The sequence below is a fragment of the Macaca fascicularis genome, chromosome X, assembly GCF_037993035.2.
Source record: "Macaca fascicularis isolate 582-1 chromosome X, T2T-MFA8v1.1".
NCBI lineage: Eukaryota > Metazoa > Chordata > Mammalia > Primates > Cercopithecidae > Macaca > Macaca fascicularis.
In genome coordinates this window covers 109,625,600-109,644,656 of record NC_088395.1, presented here as the reverse complement: position 1 = coordinate 109,644,656, position 19,057 = coordinate 109,625,600, and the positions used below count along the sequence as shown (strand labels likewise).

At 40.7% G+C, this 19,057-nt stretch overlaps 1 protein-coding gene across 4 annotated transcripts; it reads left to right on the top strand.

Moving 5' to 3' along the window:
* The first annotated feature begins 4,952 nt into the window (after window positions 1-4,952).
* On the top strand, window positions 4,953-16,631 carry TCEAL8 (transcription elongation factor A like 8). 4 transcript variants are annotated; one of them, XR_010584461.1, is made up of 4 exons: window positions 4,953-5,052; window positions 5,453-5,525; window positions 6,113-15,552; window positions 16,419-16,630. XR_010584461.1 is itself a non-coding variant. In XM_045383360.3 (3 exons), exon 3 carries the CDS (start codon window positions 6,151-6,153, stop codon window positions 6,502-6,504), a length of 354 nt encoding a protein of 117 aa, XP_045239295.2. In that variant the 5' UTR covers window positions 4,953-5,052; window positions 5,453-5,525; window positions 6,113-6,150; the 3' UTR covers window positions 6,505-7,077. The 4 variants fall into 4 exon arrangements, 2 of the variants coding, with proteins under 2 accessions (XP_045239295.2, XP_005594273.2); XR_012430024.1 differs by lacking the exon at window positions 5,453-5,525 and having other exon boundaries at window positions 16,419-16,631; XM_045383360.3 differs by lacking the exon at window positions 16,419-16,630 and having other exon boundaries at window positions 6,113-7,077.
* Window positions 16,632-19,057: the final 2,426 nt, after the last annotated feature.

The window sequence follows — 19,057 nt, the reverse complement described above, 5'->3', positions numbered from 1 at the left end:
CTGCATACATATATATGTATGTGTTATATGTATATATGCATGGACCTATTCTCTAAATAGTGTTGTCACTTTTTTCACTAAAAAATACAGCTTTAATAAAATTTCATGTCACTACATGTGCGTAATTTTACTCCTTTTTATATCTGAAAAATTTCCACACTATAATTTATTTAACAATTCCCATATTAATGGAAATTTTAATGTTTTCCACCAACTTGACATTTCCACATTGGAATGGTTTACAAAGTTGAACCAGATATAGTTTTTGTCCTTGTGGCACTTCGAGACTAGTGAGGGATACACAGTAGAAAGTCAACAAAACAGGGTGGAAGTATTAGGATGGGTAAATACGGGGTCTAAAGAGTCATGTGGCACTGACAACTAATGCAGAATCAAGAGGTCAGCAAAGCTTTCTTTGCATTACAAATTGAATTTTTAGAAGCACCTGATCTGCAGCAACAGCACACTCTCCCCCACAACTGTGCTTCTGCCACAGGAAAGAGTTGCCTGGCCAGCTGAGATGTGCTTTTCCACCAACCCAGCATGATCCTCTACATAGATGCAGACCTCAAGCCTTAAGAAAAGCAATCTCAAAAATCTTGCTGAGGTGAATCCTGAGCATGCTGTTACATATTAAAAGTCTAAGCAGTCAGGCATGATGGTCAGGCCTATGATTCCAGCACTTTGGGAGGCCGAGCGTGAGGATGGCTTGAGCCCAGCAGGTTAAGGCTGCAGCGAGTTGTTATGCCACTGCATTCCAGCTTGGGCAACAGAGTGAAAATCTGTCTCAGAAAAATAAGTGTAAGCAAACCCACTCAGGGATATTTGAAATGGCAGTAGTTACAACACAGCACTTTAGGTTCATAGCAATTCATAAGCATTATGATCTGGATAACTAGAAACTTCTTGCCACAATCATCTACAATGTATGCAGCATTTAGCTGTGAGTTCAGGCAGTGTGCAGAATCATGTGGAAAAGATCATAAGTATCATACAAGCTGTGCTTCAAGTTATATTCACTTACCTAAATGTGGCCAATGACTTTTCTGGATATTTTGCAGAATTTGTGAAATGTATTGTTGCCAAACTTGAAAAACATACCATTATGTCAGGGAATGTGGTGATGGGGGATGGCAGAAGAATTTCTTCTTTCTGGAGCACAATCTAAGTAGAAATAAGCCCAGGCTCTGTGTGTACCAGTTGCACCAAAACATGGCTACCCTTGGTTGTGCAAAGTGATGGAATGTACTGAATCTGCTTTCATTCTGAAGGGGCAAATCATCTCAGATGGAGGCTGCTGCAGTGCACACTTTAGGATCTGGTAGCTAAAGCTTTGGATCTGGGGAAGATTTTGCCATGTAAGGAGTGATACTTTCAAGCCGTACAGATCATGCTAAAGAAGTGATAGATAAGAATGGTCAGCTCAAGTTCTATGGGATGAGCCTTGAAACAGCAATGAAAAAAAATATGCAGGAGGAGTTGGCAAATATAGAGTATCAGAATGCAAGACTATGGAAGGAACATAGAAAACACTATTCTGGATACTATGGTCTTATATAAGAGCTTTCTGGATACTCGAATGGTAAAATGCTGACTGCTTTCTCCTCCTCTCACATAACCTGGAGGACTTTGGACTTTGGAACTATTTCTAGTGCTCTCTTGGTGCACAAAAACAGGACATTGATTGGCTCAGAGGCCCAGGGTTTCTACTCTCCAGAACTCATACCCTTATTGTTAAAATTAATGTGTACACCTTTTTCTTTCCTTTTTAAAAAGATACAGTTTTTACTTCAGTAGAACGCTATTTTCAAAAATTTACTTATATTTAAAATCTACTCTGACTGACTTAATTTCAAAGGCAGCTGAGTGTTATATTGACACACTGAAATTGCGCAGGAACAAGGATGAAGGTGAAGGCCTGTATCACCTGACTCTTTGTCAGGTGTGTACCAGTGAGCTAACTAATCTCTACTGTGAGTATTTAGGAAGACAAGGTCAATAACCTTTGCCAATAGCTCCATAAACATAGTATTAGTATTGCTGTGGCTATGTGTAAAGCAGAATAAGTAAAGGAGAGTACAATAAAACTTCTGCTTCAATTTTGTGCAGGCAAAATGAAGTTTGTCTGTGAGCCAAATGGCAAATAGCTCTTTCTGAGACCCTGAGATGCCTGAGAGACCCACTATTTAACAGTACTAGAACCACCAAAGAAGCATAATAGCTGGAGCCTGATGCTTGCCCCCTACCCTCAACTCACAGCTGACCATCTTTCTGGTTAGATACCCTCCACTCTCAACACACACACACACACACACACACACACACACACACACACACACGGAAAGGTACAAGGTAACCTTTGTTAAGGGTTACACAAAAGGTGCAGATCTCATGTGCAGCAATGACAGAGGAGGGAGAGATCACTTCCAGCTTCAGAGGCTGGATGATCAGGTCTTGGCCTCTAAGAACGAGCAGGACCAGGATCTAGGAGGAAGAGGAGGGCAATCAGGAAGAAGAAAATGGCAAACAATGACAAAGAGAAAAGTATAAGGCATGCTTGGGCACAGTGACTAAGGGTTTAATACTATTATTTTTAAATTTTTTAATTTGATCTCACTGTTTCTGTAGACACTGAAGTAAGGGTTTATTTTGGATGGGGCAGAGAAGAAGATGATGAGGCTAGAAACATGTCCTGAGGCTCAATTCTGATGGAGGCTGAATGTCAAGATAAGGAGTGTAGGATTTATGTGGTGAGTGGTGGGGTTACCATCCAGGGTCACTGAGCAGGAGAATGACCATTGAAAGCAGGGACAAGGTAATGTGTAAGGTGGATTAAAGCGAGAGAGGGAGGCACTGGAGGCAGGAAGTCCAGAAGTGAAGCAATAAGGGCCTAAATCTGTACATGGATATTTATAGCAGTTCTTTTCATAATTGCTTAGAGCTGGGTACAACTCAAATGTCCTTCAGCAGGTGAATGAATAAGCAAACTGTGGAATAGCTAAATAACAGAATACTACTCAGCAGAAAGAGAAGAATAAACTATTGATACATGCAACAACTTAAATGAATGTCCAGGGCATTATGCTGAGTGAAAGAAGCCAATCCCAAAAGAAGCCAGTGCACAGAAATTTGAAAATGAAATCATTTACATAATATTCTGAATAAGACAAAAGTATAGTAATGGGGAATATATTAGTGGTTGCCAGAGTTTAGGGAAGGCAGTAAAATAGGACTACGAGAGACAGCATGCAGGAGTTTCTGCGGGTGATTGAACTGTGATCTGATTGCAGTGGTGGTTAAACAAATCCATACATTGGTTAAACTACATAGAAGTGTACACACACACAAAGTCCATTTTGCTGCTAATAATTTTTCTTTTAAAAGATCAGAGTTGTTCCTCACTGAATTGGTTACATTTAAAAGAGTGGAAACATTTGGTGATAGGTAATGATTAAATCTTTATAATTTGCTAGTTATATTTATATTAAAAAGCTCTCTCTCAAGCAATAGAACATTTATCCCTCAAATGTGGAAGAAATTTGTCATGCTTCAACTATGAATCATTAAGTCCAAAAAATATTTATTTTTTCCAACCCTTCCTTTCTCCTCTCTGGTGGGTGTTATTGTTGACTGAGGTATCCTGCTGTGACCACCCTAGACAAAAGACCCCCTCTGCCTTCTTCTGACTCTCCAGCTGGCTCCATTGGCCAGAATGCCACTCCAGGCACCACCATCCTTCCAAGTACCAGTGGATTCTGAGTTTCAGGGATATCAGTTTCCTGTTTAATATTAGTTTTTACAGCAATGTTGTTCTCTTTGCTTTCTAATCATAACAATTATGCATGTCAATAGTTCTCTTAATGGGACACAGTGGATGATACCAGACTATCTCCAGAGTGCCATGAATGAATGAAAATGCCACGCAAAGAAGCCTCATGCCTGATGGTGAGATACAGGGAACTCTTTCTTTTCTGAGCGTTTCATGAATATATGAGTTATTTCCCAACAACAAAATGTTTTCCAAGAAACATTTTTCTTTGAGTTCCAAAAGAAGTTTACTCAGTGGAAAGCAAGCTTTTCTGTGGACTTATCTGATTAACAAGATACTGAATCCTACAGGGGAAATGGGGAGGAAGTCTGCCTGAAGTCTCCAAGTGAAACCTTAGTGGATGCCACCATCAATGAAAAAGATCAGACATCGAACACTTGATAACTTGAGTTCTGCCAGAAATAGAAAGAGTAGTAGATTACCTATACAAAATTGCCAACAAGAGAAAACTGGGCCTCCTTCCACACATTAATTTGGGAGTCAATTTTTTAAGTGCCGTTTGGTAAGATTTTAAAAAATTCTAACACATCAATATGTTGTGAATACTGTCATTTCATTTCCAGCCATTAGAAAACTTTTCCAAAGTCTTACACATTGATATAACTAATTTATCCTCCATATTAAGTGTTACATATTGCTTATGAGGCATCCGTTTTCTGATACCATTTTTAAAAGTACGCTGATCGCTGAAAACATAGAACACAACAGAAAACTATTCAAAAGGACTAGTCAAATCCTCCACTTTCAACCTTAGATTCTTTTCCAGCCCCGCTTCCCGATCTACCACCTTTGCCCATTTCAATGCTGGATAGGATTCCAGGGGAAATGGTGGACTGTAGGGGTCTTGGAGGAGGGGAGGTGAGATTATTGGGAGCCGGAGAAAGAGATGATTCCCCAAAGAAGGAGAAATGATCGATTACCCCTAAAAGGCTGATCCTCCTGGTAATCTGAGAAAGGCGAATAAATACTCCAGGGAGAAGATAACAGTTTATTGTCTCTGATTGGCAAATACGAAAAAAGATTGACAGTATCAAGTGGAGGGAACGCAGAGGGCGGGCTGCAGTGTTAATGGGAGGGGTAACTGGGGACTCGAGCTCAGTGATGACGCGACTCTCACGTGACCAGGAGTCGACGTGTGCAGAAGTCCTTATAGTCCAGGGCCTGTTTCCCTGTAGCAGCTCCCTATTGCTGGAGAAGGAGAAAAGTGCCCAAGATCCTTTCAGGTTAGTATAAAGGTGGGCGCTGACCTGGAGACCCTGGGGTCGAGGAGGCTGAGAGCAGAAAGCAAGCGGGGCCGGCACTGCTTTCCTCACTGCTGTTCCGCCAAACTCCCATTTTGTGCAGGAAATTTGGGGCTGTTTGGTGGGGGATGGCGGGTGGAGAGAGAGAAGGGTAGTTAATTAAGGGTCCTGAGAGAGAGACATAGAAACTGTTTGGAAGAAACTTGCTTTTCCTACTCCCTGCTTGCAGAAAAACGGTGGGCACGGATGAGGGCGGGGTTGCCATAAAAGGAGGGCGAGGATGAGGACGTGGGAAACTTTACACCAACAAGGCCTAGAATCATGAAAGGGACCCGTGATCCAGGTACTAGCCTGCTCACCAAACACTCCCATCTGTCTGCAGGATATTTGGTTTTTTGGGCGCGACACAAATCGAGGTGAGGGAAGAGAGAGGAAAATCCCCTGAATCCCTGCAGGTCAGTTTTTGTAAAGGTGCAATTGCTTCGGGTCTCTTTGGGTGGGGGTGGAAGTGTGAGTGACACCAAAGCACATCCCGGGGTCGCAGCAGCCTCTCCCCATCCGGATTAAGCGCCAGAGGCCGGTGCCGAGCCTGCAGCGGAAATGAGGCGGGGGAGGGGGAGGTTTAAGAGACGCTGAACTGGGAGGGGAGACCAGAGACTGGACCAACCCTCTCAGGTGAGAGGCTGGAGGTTGAGAGGGCTTGGGAAAGTCTGAAGGGCGGGAGTGTTGGAAACCAGAGGCGGGAGAAGGGTTAATTGCTTCCGTACTGCTCCCATTTCAGTATTAGGAGAAGCTTGTAGCAGGGCCTGCTGGGAAGATGGTGGGCAGGAGCAGGAGGAGAAAGATGGAGCTGGAACTAAAGGGGGCGGGAAGGGAGGTGGAGTCAGGGGAGTTCTGAGCCTGAGGATCCAGCTTTCTCTAGTTGGAAAACTTTTGACAATTAGGGTACTGAGTCAGAAAAGGCCAGTCGCTATGGGACCCCATACTCTGGTTGCTGGTCTGTTTGCCTGGAATCTAGTAGTTTTGTTTCCTTGTTTTCTAGGATTAATTTATTCAAAAAGGAAATTAAAAATACTCAATATGCAAAAGTCTTGTGAAGAAAATGAGGGAAAACCACAGAACATGCCAAAGGCCGAGGAAGATCGCCCTTTGGAGGATGTACCACAGGAGTCAGAAGGAAATCCTCAACCTTCCGAAGAAGGTATAAGCCAGGAGGCAGAAGGAAACCCCAGAGGAGAGCCGAATCAACCTGGCCAGGGATTTAAAGAGGACACACCCGTTAGGCATTTGAACCCTGAAGAAATGATAAGAGGAGTAGGTGAGCTTGAAAGGCTTAGGGAAGAGATAAGAAGAGTAAGAAACAAGTTTGTGATGATGCATTGGAAGCAAAGACATTCACGCAGCCGTCCTTATCCTGTGTGCTTTAGGCCTTGAATTCATTTTTGCCTAATATTAAAATCTGGCCCCAGCTTTCTTTCTGTTAGCATTTTCTGATGTATCTTTGACCTCCATTTTACTTTTAATAATCTGATGAAATTTTGTTTTAGATAGTTTCCTTGGTACCAGCACCTCATTGGATTTTGGATTTTGACCCATTTTCCAGGTCTATTTTTCAATTGGAAACTTTCATACATTTGCATGGGAATGTGTTCATTCCATGTTGTAAAGTGAAACATAACAGGTTATGGCAAAGCAGCATATTTAATATCAGCTCACATATATAGGATAAAATTCCAAACTTTGTGTGTGTGCGTGTGTGTATACATACATCCATATAACATATATCAAAAACTTAACCAAGCTTATTTCTGTGTGGTGTGAAATTTTATTTGTTTTCTTCTTTTTATTCTTTTTGCTTATATTATATGTGCTTTTTAATGAACACGTGTCTCACACACAAAAAGAATTAAGGATTTTTTTTACAAGTAAGAGTCAAATAATTTGCAACCAGCTTATGAGGGCAATGGGGGCACCTAAACTCTTGATGAAAGAACAATAAAAAAGAAATGTAAACCTCAAATTACCTCTGGATCTCTTAGCCAGAGGAATAAACTGGCAATTATTACAGATACACACGTTTAAGACTCAGTCTTTTCATGGGGAAAATATTTGCTTCACGGGGCTGCAGTGGGGAAGAAATGAGGCAGTAACAGTTGTGCTCAGTGGGATCTCATTCCCACCCGTGCGTACGGAATCCCAACCCACTATAGAAGCACCAATATTTAAGGGAGGGCCTGGCATGACGCGACTTGTACTCAGGAACAAGTCCAGTAGGCAGAGGTGGGGGCTTCCCTATCAGTCCTCTGCTAGTGAACCCTATCTCCTCCCTTGGGTCCTGCCATGCCTGCCTAACATTGCTGCCTCTTCTGCTGAATGCTGTGCTCTCTGCTGGCCCCACTCCTGCTGATGCACTGCAGTCCTTGAGGGCCAAAACTCCACCTAGTTCCCTGGAGTCCTCAGTAGGTTGAACTCTCACTGTCTTCTAAAGCTTCTCTCTGCTTTATAGTGATACTTAACACAGGTGGGACTTCTCTAGGGTTGCTTGGGCCACAATGTCCTTCGGAGCCCTTAGCAAAACAACCCCTTCTGTTTTCAATCACAAGACCCTTCCTCTCCACAGGAGTCAGATGTGATGACTCCATTTGGGATTTGGACTGGGGTATAAGTTTGAGTCAAAGACATCATGTCGTAATCACAGTTTTTGCTCTAAGTCTAAGGAATGAGGATTTGTCCTCTTGGGATGATCTCTTCCTGAAGGCTCCTGGGCAGGCTTTACTAGTTCAGAAGACTGTTGGGGAACATATATAAATTACACAAAGTGATGCAGGGAACAGATTTAAGGAACAGTCCCCTTAATTCCATCTCTTCTCCTGTTGACCTGTGGTTAAAAAAAACTTTCAAAGTCGGTAAGAACCTTATAAATGTACTTGAAGTAGAATACTATTATATAAATGTTAGAGATTATATTTCCCCTGTAGAACAAGCAAAGACTACCTCTTCCTCTTGGTATCCCACATATGGATACTTGTAGGTGTTTAGCTGGCACATTGTGTTTTAATATTTAATTGATTTTTTGATTGCTACTAAGAGCTAGCAGGTTTGTCCAAATCAGATTACTTGCTGAATAATCTACAAGTATTTTTATTTCTCTAGAGTTATGACAAGCAATTCCAAGAAGAAACAGGGCAGAGAATAGATTGTACTCCAAATGTTTTATTATCAAAGTATTTCATAATAATCACCTGCATCAGAATCTGCTGGGGAGTGTCTTGAAAATGCTGATACCTGGGCCCCACATAAGGCCCACTGACCCACATTTTCTGGAGGTAGGCTGTAAAATTATAGCTTGCAAACTCCTGCAGGTGATAATGATATGGATTGAAGAATGAGAACCACTAGTAATACAATATGCTTTTCGTTATTACAAATATTAACTACAAAATAATTGGCAGGAAATCTTGGTGAATGCTTGCTGACATTCAGGAAATAGAAGGCCTATACAAGCATTTACTGTTTTAAGTATGAATTTTTAAAGGAAAAGATGGACACATCTATACATAAAATTTGTAAGGTTCCTGTTAAGAAAGAAAGACAAGATAAAAAGCTAGGGGGAGGAATGTAACATAAGATGCCTTTTTATTGAGTGAACACCATGTTTAGCCATGCATTGCCTCCTCCCAGTATGAGTAAAATGTATCAGAAATAAATTCAAAATTACCTTTTAGTAATCATCTCAAAAAAGCAATTGAGCCAACCCTGCACCCTTGGCTTTCTTCTGTTTCTATTTTTTCACTATATGATGTCATTTTCAGGGAATCTTCATGTCTCCAGACCATTCTTCAAGGTGATGGCAGCCTGATAGGTGCTGGTCGAACTGGAATTCTAACTGGAGTGAGATAAAGTTCCAGGTTCACCAGAACCAGTTTTACGAGAGGATAAATCCTCCCCCCAGCCCTCAGAGAGTGGTGCTCAGACAGGATGTTAAAGGGTTGGCCCGAGCCAGACTTCTGACTTTGTCCTTCCACTCTAGTCTGCAGCAGGTACTAGGCTCTCCTAAGGCTAACGGCCAGGCTATCCTGAACAGACATATGTGGAGGAGGATGACTGTCCTATTTCAGGTCAGAGCACTTTGCCTTTCCCTCCTTCTCCCTTTCTCTTCTGGGGAACATTTTGTAGGGGAAAAGAAAAAGCTCCATAACTTTCCAGTTGAAAACATTGGTTGGGATAATCTTTGAGCAAGCAGATGTCTGAACAGGTCTGACCAGGTAACTTGGGGTTGAAGCAGAAGGGTCTGACCCTTCTCTCAGAGTCCAGTGAAGTAGCCCACAAGACAACTGGGGCAAAAACAGAGTTAGACAGCACACAAAACCTCACCCATCCCTCTCCCACCCACCTTGTGCAGACTCCTAGAAAGGCCTCGATGTGCCCTGGCCTTTTGGTTGGTTCTGCAAGGACTTTAGCTCTGTGTCTTCCTGGTGCAGAGCATCTGATGCCTGAGCCAGCCCAGGCCCTGAAGCACAGGAGACACCAGGTAAAGGGAACTTGCAAAGACATGTGGTCTTATAACTGAGGAGAAAATGGGTGTCCCCTCCTATCTGAAAACTCACTTGCACTGCAGGCCCAGCTCACGACTTGGGGGTCAGGACAGTCAACTGCGAATTGGTGTGAAGATGCCTTTTTAAGGCATTGATCATGCAGAAAGTAATCCAACTGTGAGCCTTATTCTTTAGGTCTGTCATCTGAGGAAACATTACGAAATTTCTGACAGCCTAAAGGATTGTTTGAACAATAAGACAAAGATGAAATTCAAATCCTTGGGTTTAGGAAGGAAAAAAGTGATTTAAGTATATGGCCGTAGTGTCGGATAAACCTGGGTTCCAGTTTGGGCTCTTCTCCTTATTGGTATGTGACCTTGTATAAATTATTTATCCTCTTTCTTGGAGGATAACTACCTTCTCGGAGACCTGGCCATTCATGGAGCCCCCAGACATAAGACTGTTAGATCAAACAGAAAATGTCCTCTCCACCACCATCATTGCTGTCAACATCATCATCATCATCATCATCATCATCATCATCCAGGGATGGTGTTGAGAATCAATGGATTCTGGTTGGGGACAGGTCACATACTGAGAAGATTTGACATAATCAGTTACTTTGCCCTGGAAGTCCATCATCTAAAAAGGTGGACCCAATATAATAGGAAAAGGGCCGGGCGCGGTGGCTCAAGCCTGTAATCCCAGCACTTTGGGAGGCCGAGACCGGCGGATCACGAGGTCAGGAGATCGAGACCATCCTGGCTAACCCAGTGAAACCCCGTCTCTACTAAAAAATACAAAAAACTAGCCGGGCGAGGCGGCGGGCGCCTGTAGTCCCAGCTACTCGGGAGGCTGAGGCAGGAGAATGGCGTGAACCTGGGAGGCGGAGCTTGCAGTGAGCTGAGATCCGGCCACTGCACTCCAGCCTGGGTGACAGACCGAGACTCCGTCTCAAAAAAAAAAAAAAAAAAAAAAATTATTGTTGTATAGTACTGCATAGTGTGAATATATAAAAATTTGGTATATCTATTCAAGATGTTATTGGACATATGAGTTGTATCCATTTTTGTCTATTATAAATATAACTACTGTGAGCATTCTTGTGAAAGCTAGTTTGTGAATATATGTTTTCATTTCTCTTGGGAAATACTTAGGAGTGGAATTTCTGCATTATAGAAAAGGCAAACATTTAATTTGATATGAAATTGCTAAACAGTTTTCCAAAGTGGTTGTACCATTTCATACTACCAATGTATGAGAATCTCAGTTGTTCAACATCCTCAGCAAAGTATCAATGTCATGAAAGAAAGATGGATAGAGAACTGTTCTAGATTAAAAGACATACCAACTACATGTAGTGTTTGAATAAGGATTGTAGGTTATATAATGGTATTATATAAATTTTAAATTTTATGAATGTGATAATTGTATTGTTGTTTAGGAGAGTGTCCTTGTTGTCAGGAGATAAAATGCTGGAGTATTATGATGATGTCTACATCATCTATAGTTGGTTTTCAAATAGTTCAGCAAAGTTAAATATATATATTATATATTTATATATATAGAGAGAGAGAGAGATAAAGCAATTGGCAAAATATTAACTGGCGAACACAGTCTAGATGAAGAAATTTAAAGTATATTTCAATTTACTTTATTATCCTTGAAACATTCTGTCGGTCTGAATTGTTTTCAAAACAAAACTTTGATGGGGAGGGAGGCAATGATATCTGTCAGCCTTCCAGAAGAAAAGGTGGTTGAATGAGAACAAGCATAAGATTGACAAATTAGGTTATATGAAATCATGAAAAGATAGCTTGCTGTAATACCTTTATAGAGTAACAAAAAGAGAGAGACAGCAGGTTGATGCCTGCTTCTGGTGGTAGTTTAAGAAATCATTCTATAGGCCGGCTTATTGAAACAGACCACCACATGTCATCAAGACTTTTTGTAAGAATTAAAATAGCAGTATTTATATATTATAGATATGATCTGATTCCTGTGGGAAGAAGAGAGTTGGGGAGCTTGAGAATTTCTTAATATCAATTTAGGTAGACTGGAAGCCACCATAAAGAATTATGACAAAAAAGATAATGTTCTAGTAAGAAAAACCTAGTTTATTGTATCAGACTTTGACGTGGAAAGACAATGTGTGAGCTGCTTTGCCAGCAACGAGAACATATATTGATATATTGGTCACAGGGACCAAGGCTGGCCTTGTCCCATTCAACCACCATCTATTATGGGATGAAAACAGTGATCTGCAGCTCCAGAACAAGTGTTCAGAAAGAGAGTGGAAGGAAACTTAAGAATGATAGGAATGGAGTATCGGGTGGTGTGAAGATGTAGGAAGGATGGGAATAGAGCAAAACTTCAAAGTAAAAGTAACATAATCTGTATTTACACAAGGACCAGAGGTGAAACTGGATTCAGACTAAAAATGTATCAGGGATATAGTATAGTAATCCCTCAGGACATAAAGTTGTTTCCCAAGAGCTATGTTTTTCCTCCAATCTTCTAAACATTCCACAAGTGGAGTTCATCTCCAAAAACAGCTGATATAAGAATACATGAAAGTATTCTCCACAAGTCACTTTCTTTTTGTCTTACAGAAGTCTACTTTTGCAGAATGAGGATTTCCCAAAGAAATATCAATTTCATAGTGTTGTTTTAAGGATTATTGAATGTGATATCTTTTTATATGGTATTCTGGAGTCATTCTTTTATGTGATGGGACAATAGTTCAGGTAGGGACACCAGGAAGGAGCTGTTGCAGTAGTTTATGGGAGGTAAAAACAACAGGTCTTGGTGGTTGATTGGATGTGAACACTAAGAAAGTCTGGCGTGGGGAACTAGTTGAATCTTGGTGTCATTAATATAGATAGAGACCCAAAGTGAGATTTGAGGTGCAGTGAGAGAACTGAAAGAGAAGATTATATTTACTTCAAAGTCACATATTTGAGTGTCAAAGTTCAAAATAAGTTGGGTAAAATATTATGGAGCTCAAAAGAGAGATATATGCTGGAGATGCAGATTTGGGAGTCAACGCTTAATGTGGTACTGAAAACCATAAGATATTTGAACATTGTGGTAGGCTAATGATGTCCCCCAAAGATATCCACGTCCTAATCCTTGGACTAGGTTAATTTTATCTTATGTGGTAAAAGGGACTTTGCAGATGTGATTAAGTTAAAGATCTTGAGATGGGGAGATTACTCTGGTGGGCCCTAAATACAATCACAAGTGTCCCTTATAGAGAGAGGCAGAGGGAGATTTCACTTCAGAAGTAAAAAACCCAATACAATAATGGAAGCAGAACCTATAGTAATGAAACCACAAGCCAAAAAATGCTGCCAGAACCAAAGCTGGAAGAAGAAAGGTACAGAAGGAACCAGCCCTGCCAACACCTTGAATTTAGCCTTGTAAGACTCAATTTACAGTTCTGTCTTCCAGAACTGTAAAACAACAAATTTCTGTTGTTTTAAGCCACCAAATTGATGGTCATTTGTTACAGCAGCAATAGAAACCTAATACAAACATCTTGAGAAAGAAGAAAAGGTCTATGAAAGAATACCTGAAGGGTACTGATATTTCAGTCGGGTTACCATATAGTTTATTGGCTATGACCACAAGCAGTGGTGTCAAAGAGATCTGTATTCAAATTCAACTCTATACTCACTAGCTATGTGACTTTGTACAAGTTACTTAAATGATATATTGAGTTTTTCTACCTGTAAAATTGGGATAATAATAGCATATACCTCAAGGGACTTTTTTCAGGATTAAATGCTAATATCCAATTAATGTACTTTGTGCATAGCAAGTGATTCATAAGTGGTTGCTTTGGAGATGCAAGTGTGTTAGCATGATTTACAGCTGATAATCACTGTGTAGTTAATAAATGTTTTTAATGTGGCGATAAACCAACACTGAATGCTATTCTTTTAGAGAAGTTGTATTGAATTATCCATCTCAGTTCAGCAATGTAAGAGACTATATGAAGGCTTGGGACCAAAGCCTGCATTGTTAAAAATAATGCATCTGGGCTGGGCGCGGTGGCTCACGCCTGTAATCCTAGCACTTTGGGAGGCCGAGGTGGATGGATCACGAGGTCAAGAGATCAAGACCATCCTGGCCAACATGTTGAAACCCCGTCTCTACTAAAAACACAAAAATTAGCTGGGTGTGGCGCTCCTGTAGTCCCAGCTACTCGGGAGGCTGAAGTAGGATAATCGCTTGAACTGGGAGGCAGAGGTTGCAGTGAGCCAAGATAGCCCCGCTGCACTCCAGCCTGGTGACAGAGCAAGACTCCATCTCAAACAAACAAACAAACAGATAAATAAATAAATAAATAAATAAATAAATAAACAAACAATGCATCTGGCCAGGCATGGTGGCTCTTGCCTGTAATCCCAGAGCTTTGGGAGGCCAAGGCGGGTGGATCTTTTGCGGTCAGGAGTTTGAGACCAGCCTGGCCAGCACAGCGAAACCCCATCTCTACTAAAAATAAAAAAAATAAAAAATAAAAAGAAAATTAGCCGGGTGTGGTGGCACATGCTTGTAATCCCAGCTACTTGAGAGGCTGAGGCAGGAGAATCACTTAAGTCTGGGAGGTGTGGAGGTTGCCAGAGCCAAGATCACATCACTGCACTCCAGCCTGTGGTAGAGGGAGACTCTATCTCAAATAAATAAATAAATAAATAAATAAATAAATAAATAAAGCATCTATGTGGACTGCTCTCTCTCTCTCTCTCTCTCTCTCTCTCTCTCTCTCTCTCTCTCTCTCGCTCTCGCTCTCTGTGAGTGTGTGTGTGCGTGTGTGTGCATGTATGTGTTGCATTTGTACTTTTGGGACCAAACAGGCCAAAATGCAGCTTGTTGAGGATTTGAGACAGTAGTAAAATCTTTTTCTACTTTGATAGTTACTTTATATCTGTGAGAACAATGCCACATTCTCTATTAAGGTCTTTCTCCTTTCTCCTCTTCTTAGAATTTTCAGGTAACATTTACATTGAAATGGTTACATGGTTACATTAACGATAAATTATCTCTTCCTAAGAGCATAAACTTGAACTGTTTTTCAAAACTCTTGCTTCTAACTAAAGTTTCTAAAGTAAAATATGTAACAATGACCAAGAAGTGTGAAAGGAGTAATGCAAAAATTGAATCTGGAGCTAGTGGAATGTTAAATAAAGGCCTTAAGAAAAACCTTTTCCCCTCCCAAATGAAAGTAGCTTTATTATATTTATGATTTTTAAAGAAACTATGCAGGAAAATATTGAGAATTATTGAAAATTGCACTATAGATCCCTGACACTGTGCATGACAAAAACAAGGAAGTTGGTGGGCACTGGTGGCTTGGGGTGGGGTGAGGAGGAAGAGTGGTGACAGGAGGGACAGGTAACAAGAAGCAAGGCCTGGTGGGGTAGGGTGTAGGAGGATTGGTTGGATAGGGGGTGCAGACCTTCATTAATAACCAGAGAAGGGCAAATGCCAACCTTCATCGGTGATGCCATTTGTGGCCCCTCAAGATTGGCAAAGACCAGAGTGACAGGGTGGTGTGCACTGAGGCACTGTTCACAGAGGGGTGGAAGTGGGTCTCTCTGTGTGTATGGTGGTAGTGTGGTGGGGATTTCTGTTGCACTCCCTGCCAGCCTAGAGGTGGGGTGCGGGGGTTGGGAAATTAAACTCTGCCGTTAGTTGAGACCCTCACGTGACCAGGAGCCAAGGTGTGAGTAAATTCCTCTTATTCAGATCTCTTTTATTTTTGCAGCACTCCTCTTTTCTGTTGAGACAGGCTAGTGTCTGGCCCAGAGGATGAGGGGGAGAAAGACACTTTCCCAGAATGGAGCAGGTCTGTGTGAGCAGCTGGACTTGGAGCTGTGCGTCAGTGGTGGTGGTGTAAGGGGGTACATGTGAAAGGGAAGGAAGGCAAAAACTGAAGCAGGTACAGGTCTGTTTGCTTTGACACCTCTTCAATATTTTGAAACAGATAATGATATGCCTTGGGATGGAGGGAAGGGCTAGAGAAAGAGGGCCAGGAGGAAACACATAGACCTGGGGGTAGCTTGTAAATAATTCACTTCTTTTATACCCTGCCTGCAAGGGAGTGCTGCATAAGCACCAAGATGAGGAGTATTGAGATGAAAGGGGAAGGACGTAAAAGAAATGGTGGTTATGTAGGGGGTGCAGATGTGGGCAAATGGATACTAAGAAATCGTTGAAACTACTTCCCTTAATCCAATGTGGTGGGCATTTTAGAGCAGGAGATGGGGATGAAACAGGGGTGGGAAAAGGAGCTTTGAGACTTGAAGTGGTTAGGTGTCCAGTCTTCAAAGAGGCCCTTGTCTAGTATACTGGTCCATCCACCAAGCACTTCAGTACCACTATCTTTCTTCTGTCTGCAGGTCCAAATGCCTATTAGGCTCAAGAAAGGAAAGGGGAATAGGAAACTGACTGGGATTTGGGCAGGTCACTATGTGCCATGCTCTGGACTAGAACCTCTGAGGGTTGGGGGTGAAAGGATGGAAATGGCCCAGGCCAGAACATAACTAGGAGGAGACATTGCTCCTACTTACGTTTCATTCAGTCCAGGGAGAGGCTGGTAGAATGATCTAGAGGAAAAATTGTTGAGAGAGACTGAGAGAATATATATGTGTTCCTTAGGTATGGGAGAAGGGCAAAAACCTGGAGGGAATAGAGGAGTGAATTAGAGCAAAGGTGAGACCTTTTTACTCATCCCCCTAATTCGGGAAAACACGGGTACTGGAATGAACAGTACACATTCAGTATTTCCTCCCTTTTTTCTCCAAGGAGTAATTGCAGTCAAAGAGGAAAAGGGAAAAACAACTTTCAACATGGAAAATTCCCACCAGGAAAATGAAGAAAGCATTCATAATGTAGAGGAAGAGCTACATTTGGAAGAAATTGAAGGCCAGGAAGCTAGAGGAAATAATCACCAGGAACAAGCACCACCTACCCAGGAAGATGGAGACGGGTATGTCCCATAGGCATGTCAATAACAATGAAGGGAGAGGGAGGAGGAGGAGGAGGAGAAGGAGGAAGAGCGGGGAGGGAGATGGGGAGGAGGAGAAAGAGGAGGAGAAGAAAAATGTCCAGAACAGATTTTTAAAAATTAAGAAATAAATTTAGAGTAATGCATTGGATGAAAAGACAGTCCAGGAAGTGGCCTTATCCCATTTAGTGCTTTTTGTCTTGAATTATTTTTTCTTATATTTTTAGTGCTTCACTTTTATTTTAGGTTGCATTTTCTAGTCATACTTTGGCTCATTTTTGTGTTTTTAACCTTTTGATGATATTGGTTTTAGATGTTTTTGTTGTCACCAGTATCTCACTAGATTTTGCTTTATGGTTTCATATGCAAGTCTACATTTTAATACGGGATTTTTTCCATTTGCATAGAAAAAGTTCATATATGTATACACAAGTACACAGACACACACACATATATATGATATCCCAATTTAAAATAGGCATATTTATATGTTACATGTGTGCATAGAAAAAATTTGGATAAGATGTACATGAAAAAATAATATTGGTTTCTCTTTAAGGGGCAGATTTATGGAAAATTTTCTGTTTTGAATATCTGTATTCTTTCATTTTTTCAAAAGAATATGTTTAACTTGTGTCACAAAATTAATAAAGAGTCTAAAAAGAAAAAAATGAAAGTAGGTCAGTTGGCTTATAAAGGCAATAGAGAACACTTTAATAAATACTTGAAAAAAACTTTAAAAAGGATAAATTTCAAGTGATGTTTGAATCTCTAGGCTAGAAGTACAAACCAGGTAATTTTGCACATACATTCACTTCACAATCAGTCTTTTATGTACTGTATGAGGAAAATATTCCATAGAACTGCTGAGTAGATCAAGTGAAGTAATGAGTATGAAATGAATATGAGCTGTTTGATTAGCTCCCTTCTCCCAACCTCAGTACATGCAGAGCCTCAATTCCCTTCAGATTTCCTTCAGTTATTAGTAGGGGCAGAATTCAGTAGGAACAAGTTCAGACAGCAGAGGTGAGTAAACAGTTTTTCATTCCTCTGGTACTATACACCATCCAATTCCACGTGCCGACTTACCTAAGGAACTGCCATGTGCTGCTTGGCAATGTTGCAGATTTATTGGAGTCTTCAAGATGACACAAATTTTACTGATTTATCTGGAGGCTCTGGTGGGCCAAAGAAGTAAGGAATGTATTTCTTTCCACTTTGACAATATAGTTACCCAGATAGGAACTGTCCCAATGTTTATTGGGACCTGATGTATTACCAAAAACCAAAAAAAAAAAAAAAAATGTCATTTTAACGTACAGAGCCCTCCTTTCCATAATGAATGCATGGGGGTAGGCGAATAGAGAAGATGGTACAGATACATTTGAGCAACAGACACCCACCATGCTGTAGTAAGGATTGCTCCTACCCTGACACTCTGACATACATAGCCTTATTTGCCTGTTTCCTTAAGTTGAAATCATCTCATATATACATATGTATGTGTGTGTATGTATGTGTACTCTTACATTTTAAGAACCACTAGCCTAAAATAATGCCCGGTAATTGGTAGGCACTCAGTAAGTTTGTTGAATAAATGAATAAAATAAATCAATTTTAACAACAACCCTTTGAAATATATCAGAATTACTTTTTACAAATAAAGGCAGCTGGAGGACAAAGAAGTTAAGTGAATTGTGCTAGGCAATAATTGAACCCAAGTTGCCTAAATCTAAAGTCACACTTCTTAACAACTATGTCCTGTTGCACCCTCAGTGCCAAATCAGTGGCTTTTACCATTAGAATATTAGAAAAGGTTTTAGCACACATCAGTATTTGATTTTGTTTTTACAATTAACATGTTCAAATTTTCTTTTTTGCCATAATCATGTGCTAATATTATAATCTGAAAATACCATACCAAGTATTACAAATGCCTTAAAAATAACATCGTAATGCATGTTAAACTACACATAAACAATGTAATGCAATATTTACAGCATGTATTACAGATTTGGGTTATAACTTTACTATTTCAGCAGCTCTTATAACTAAAGAGTAAAATGGACAAGGGATATGAACAGGACATTTAAATAAGGGAAACATAAAGGGCCAGTAAACAAATAGAAACTCTAACAATGAAAGAAATACAAATGGAAACAAACAAAATTCTTCCTTTGCCTCTCAAATCAGAAAGAATTTAAAAGACTGATAAGGTTCTGTGCTTGTCTGGGTGTCGGTAAACAGAATTATTGTATGCTGCTGGTGAGAGTTTTGCATTCCCACCAGCAATGAATGAGAGTTCCTCTTGTTCCACATCCTCACCAGCATTTGCAATTGTGGAAGATTGTTTTTATTTGATCCATTCTTATAGGTCTGTGCTGATAACTAATTGTAGTTTTAATATGAATTTCCCTAATGACTAACAATACTAAAC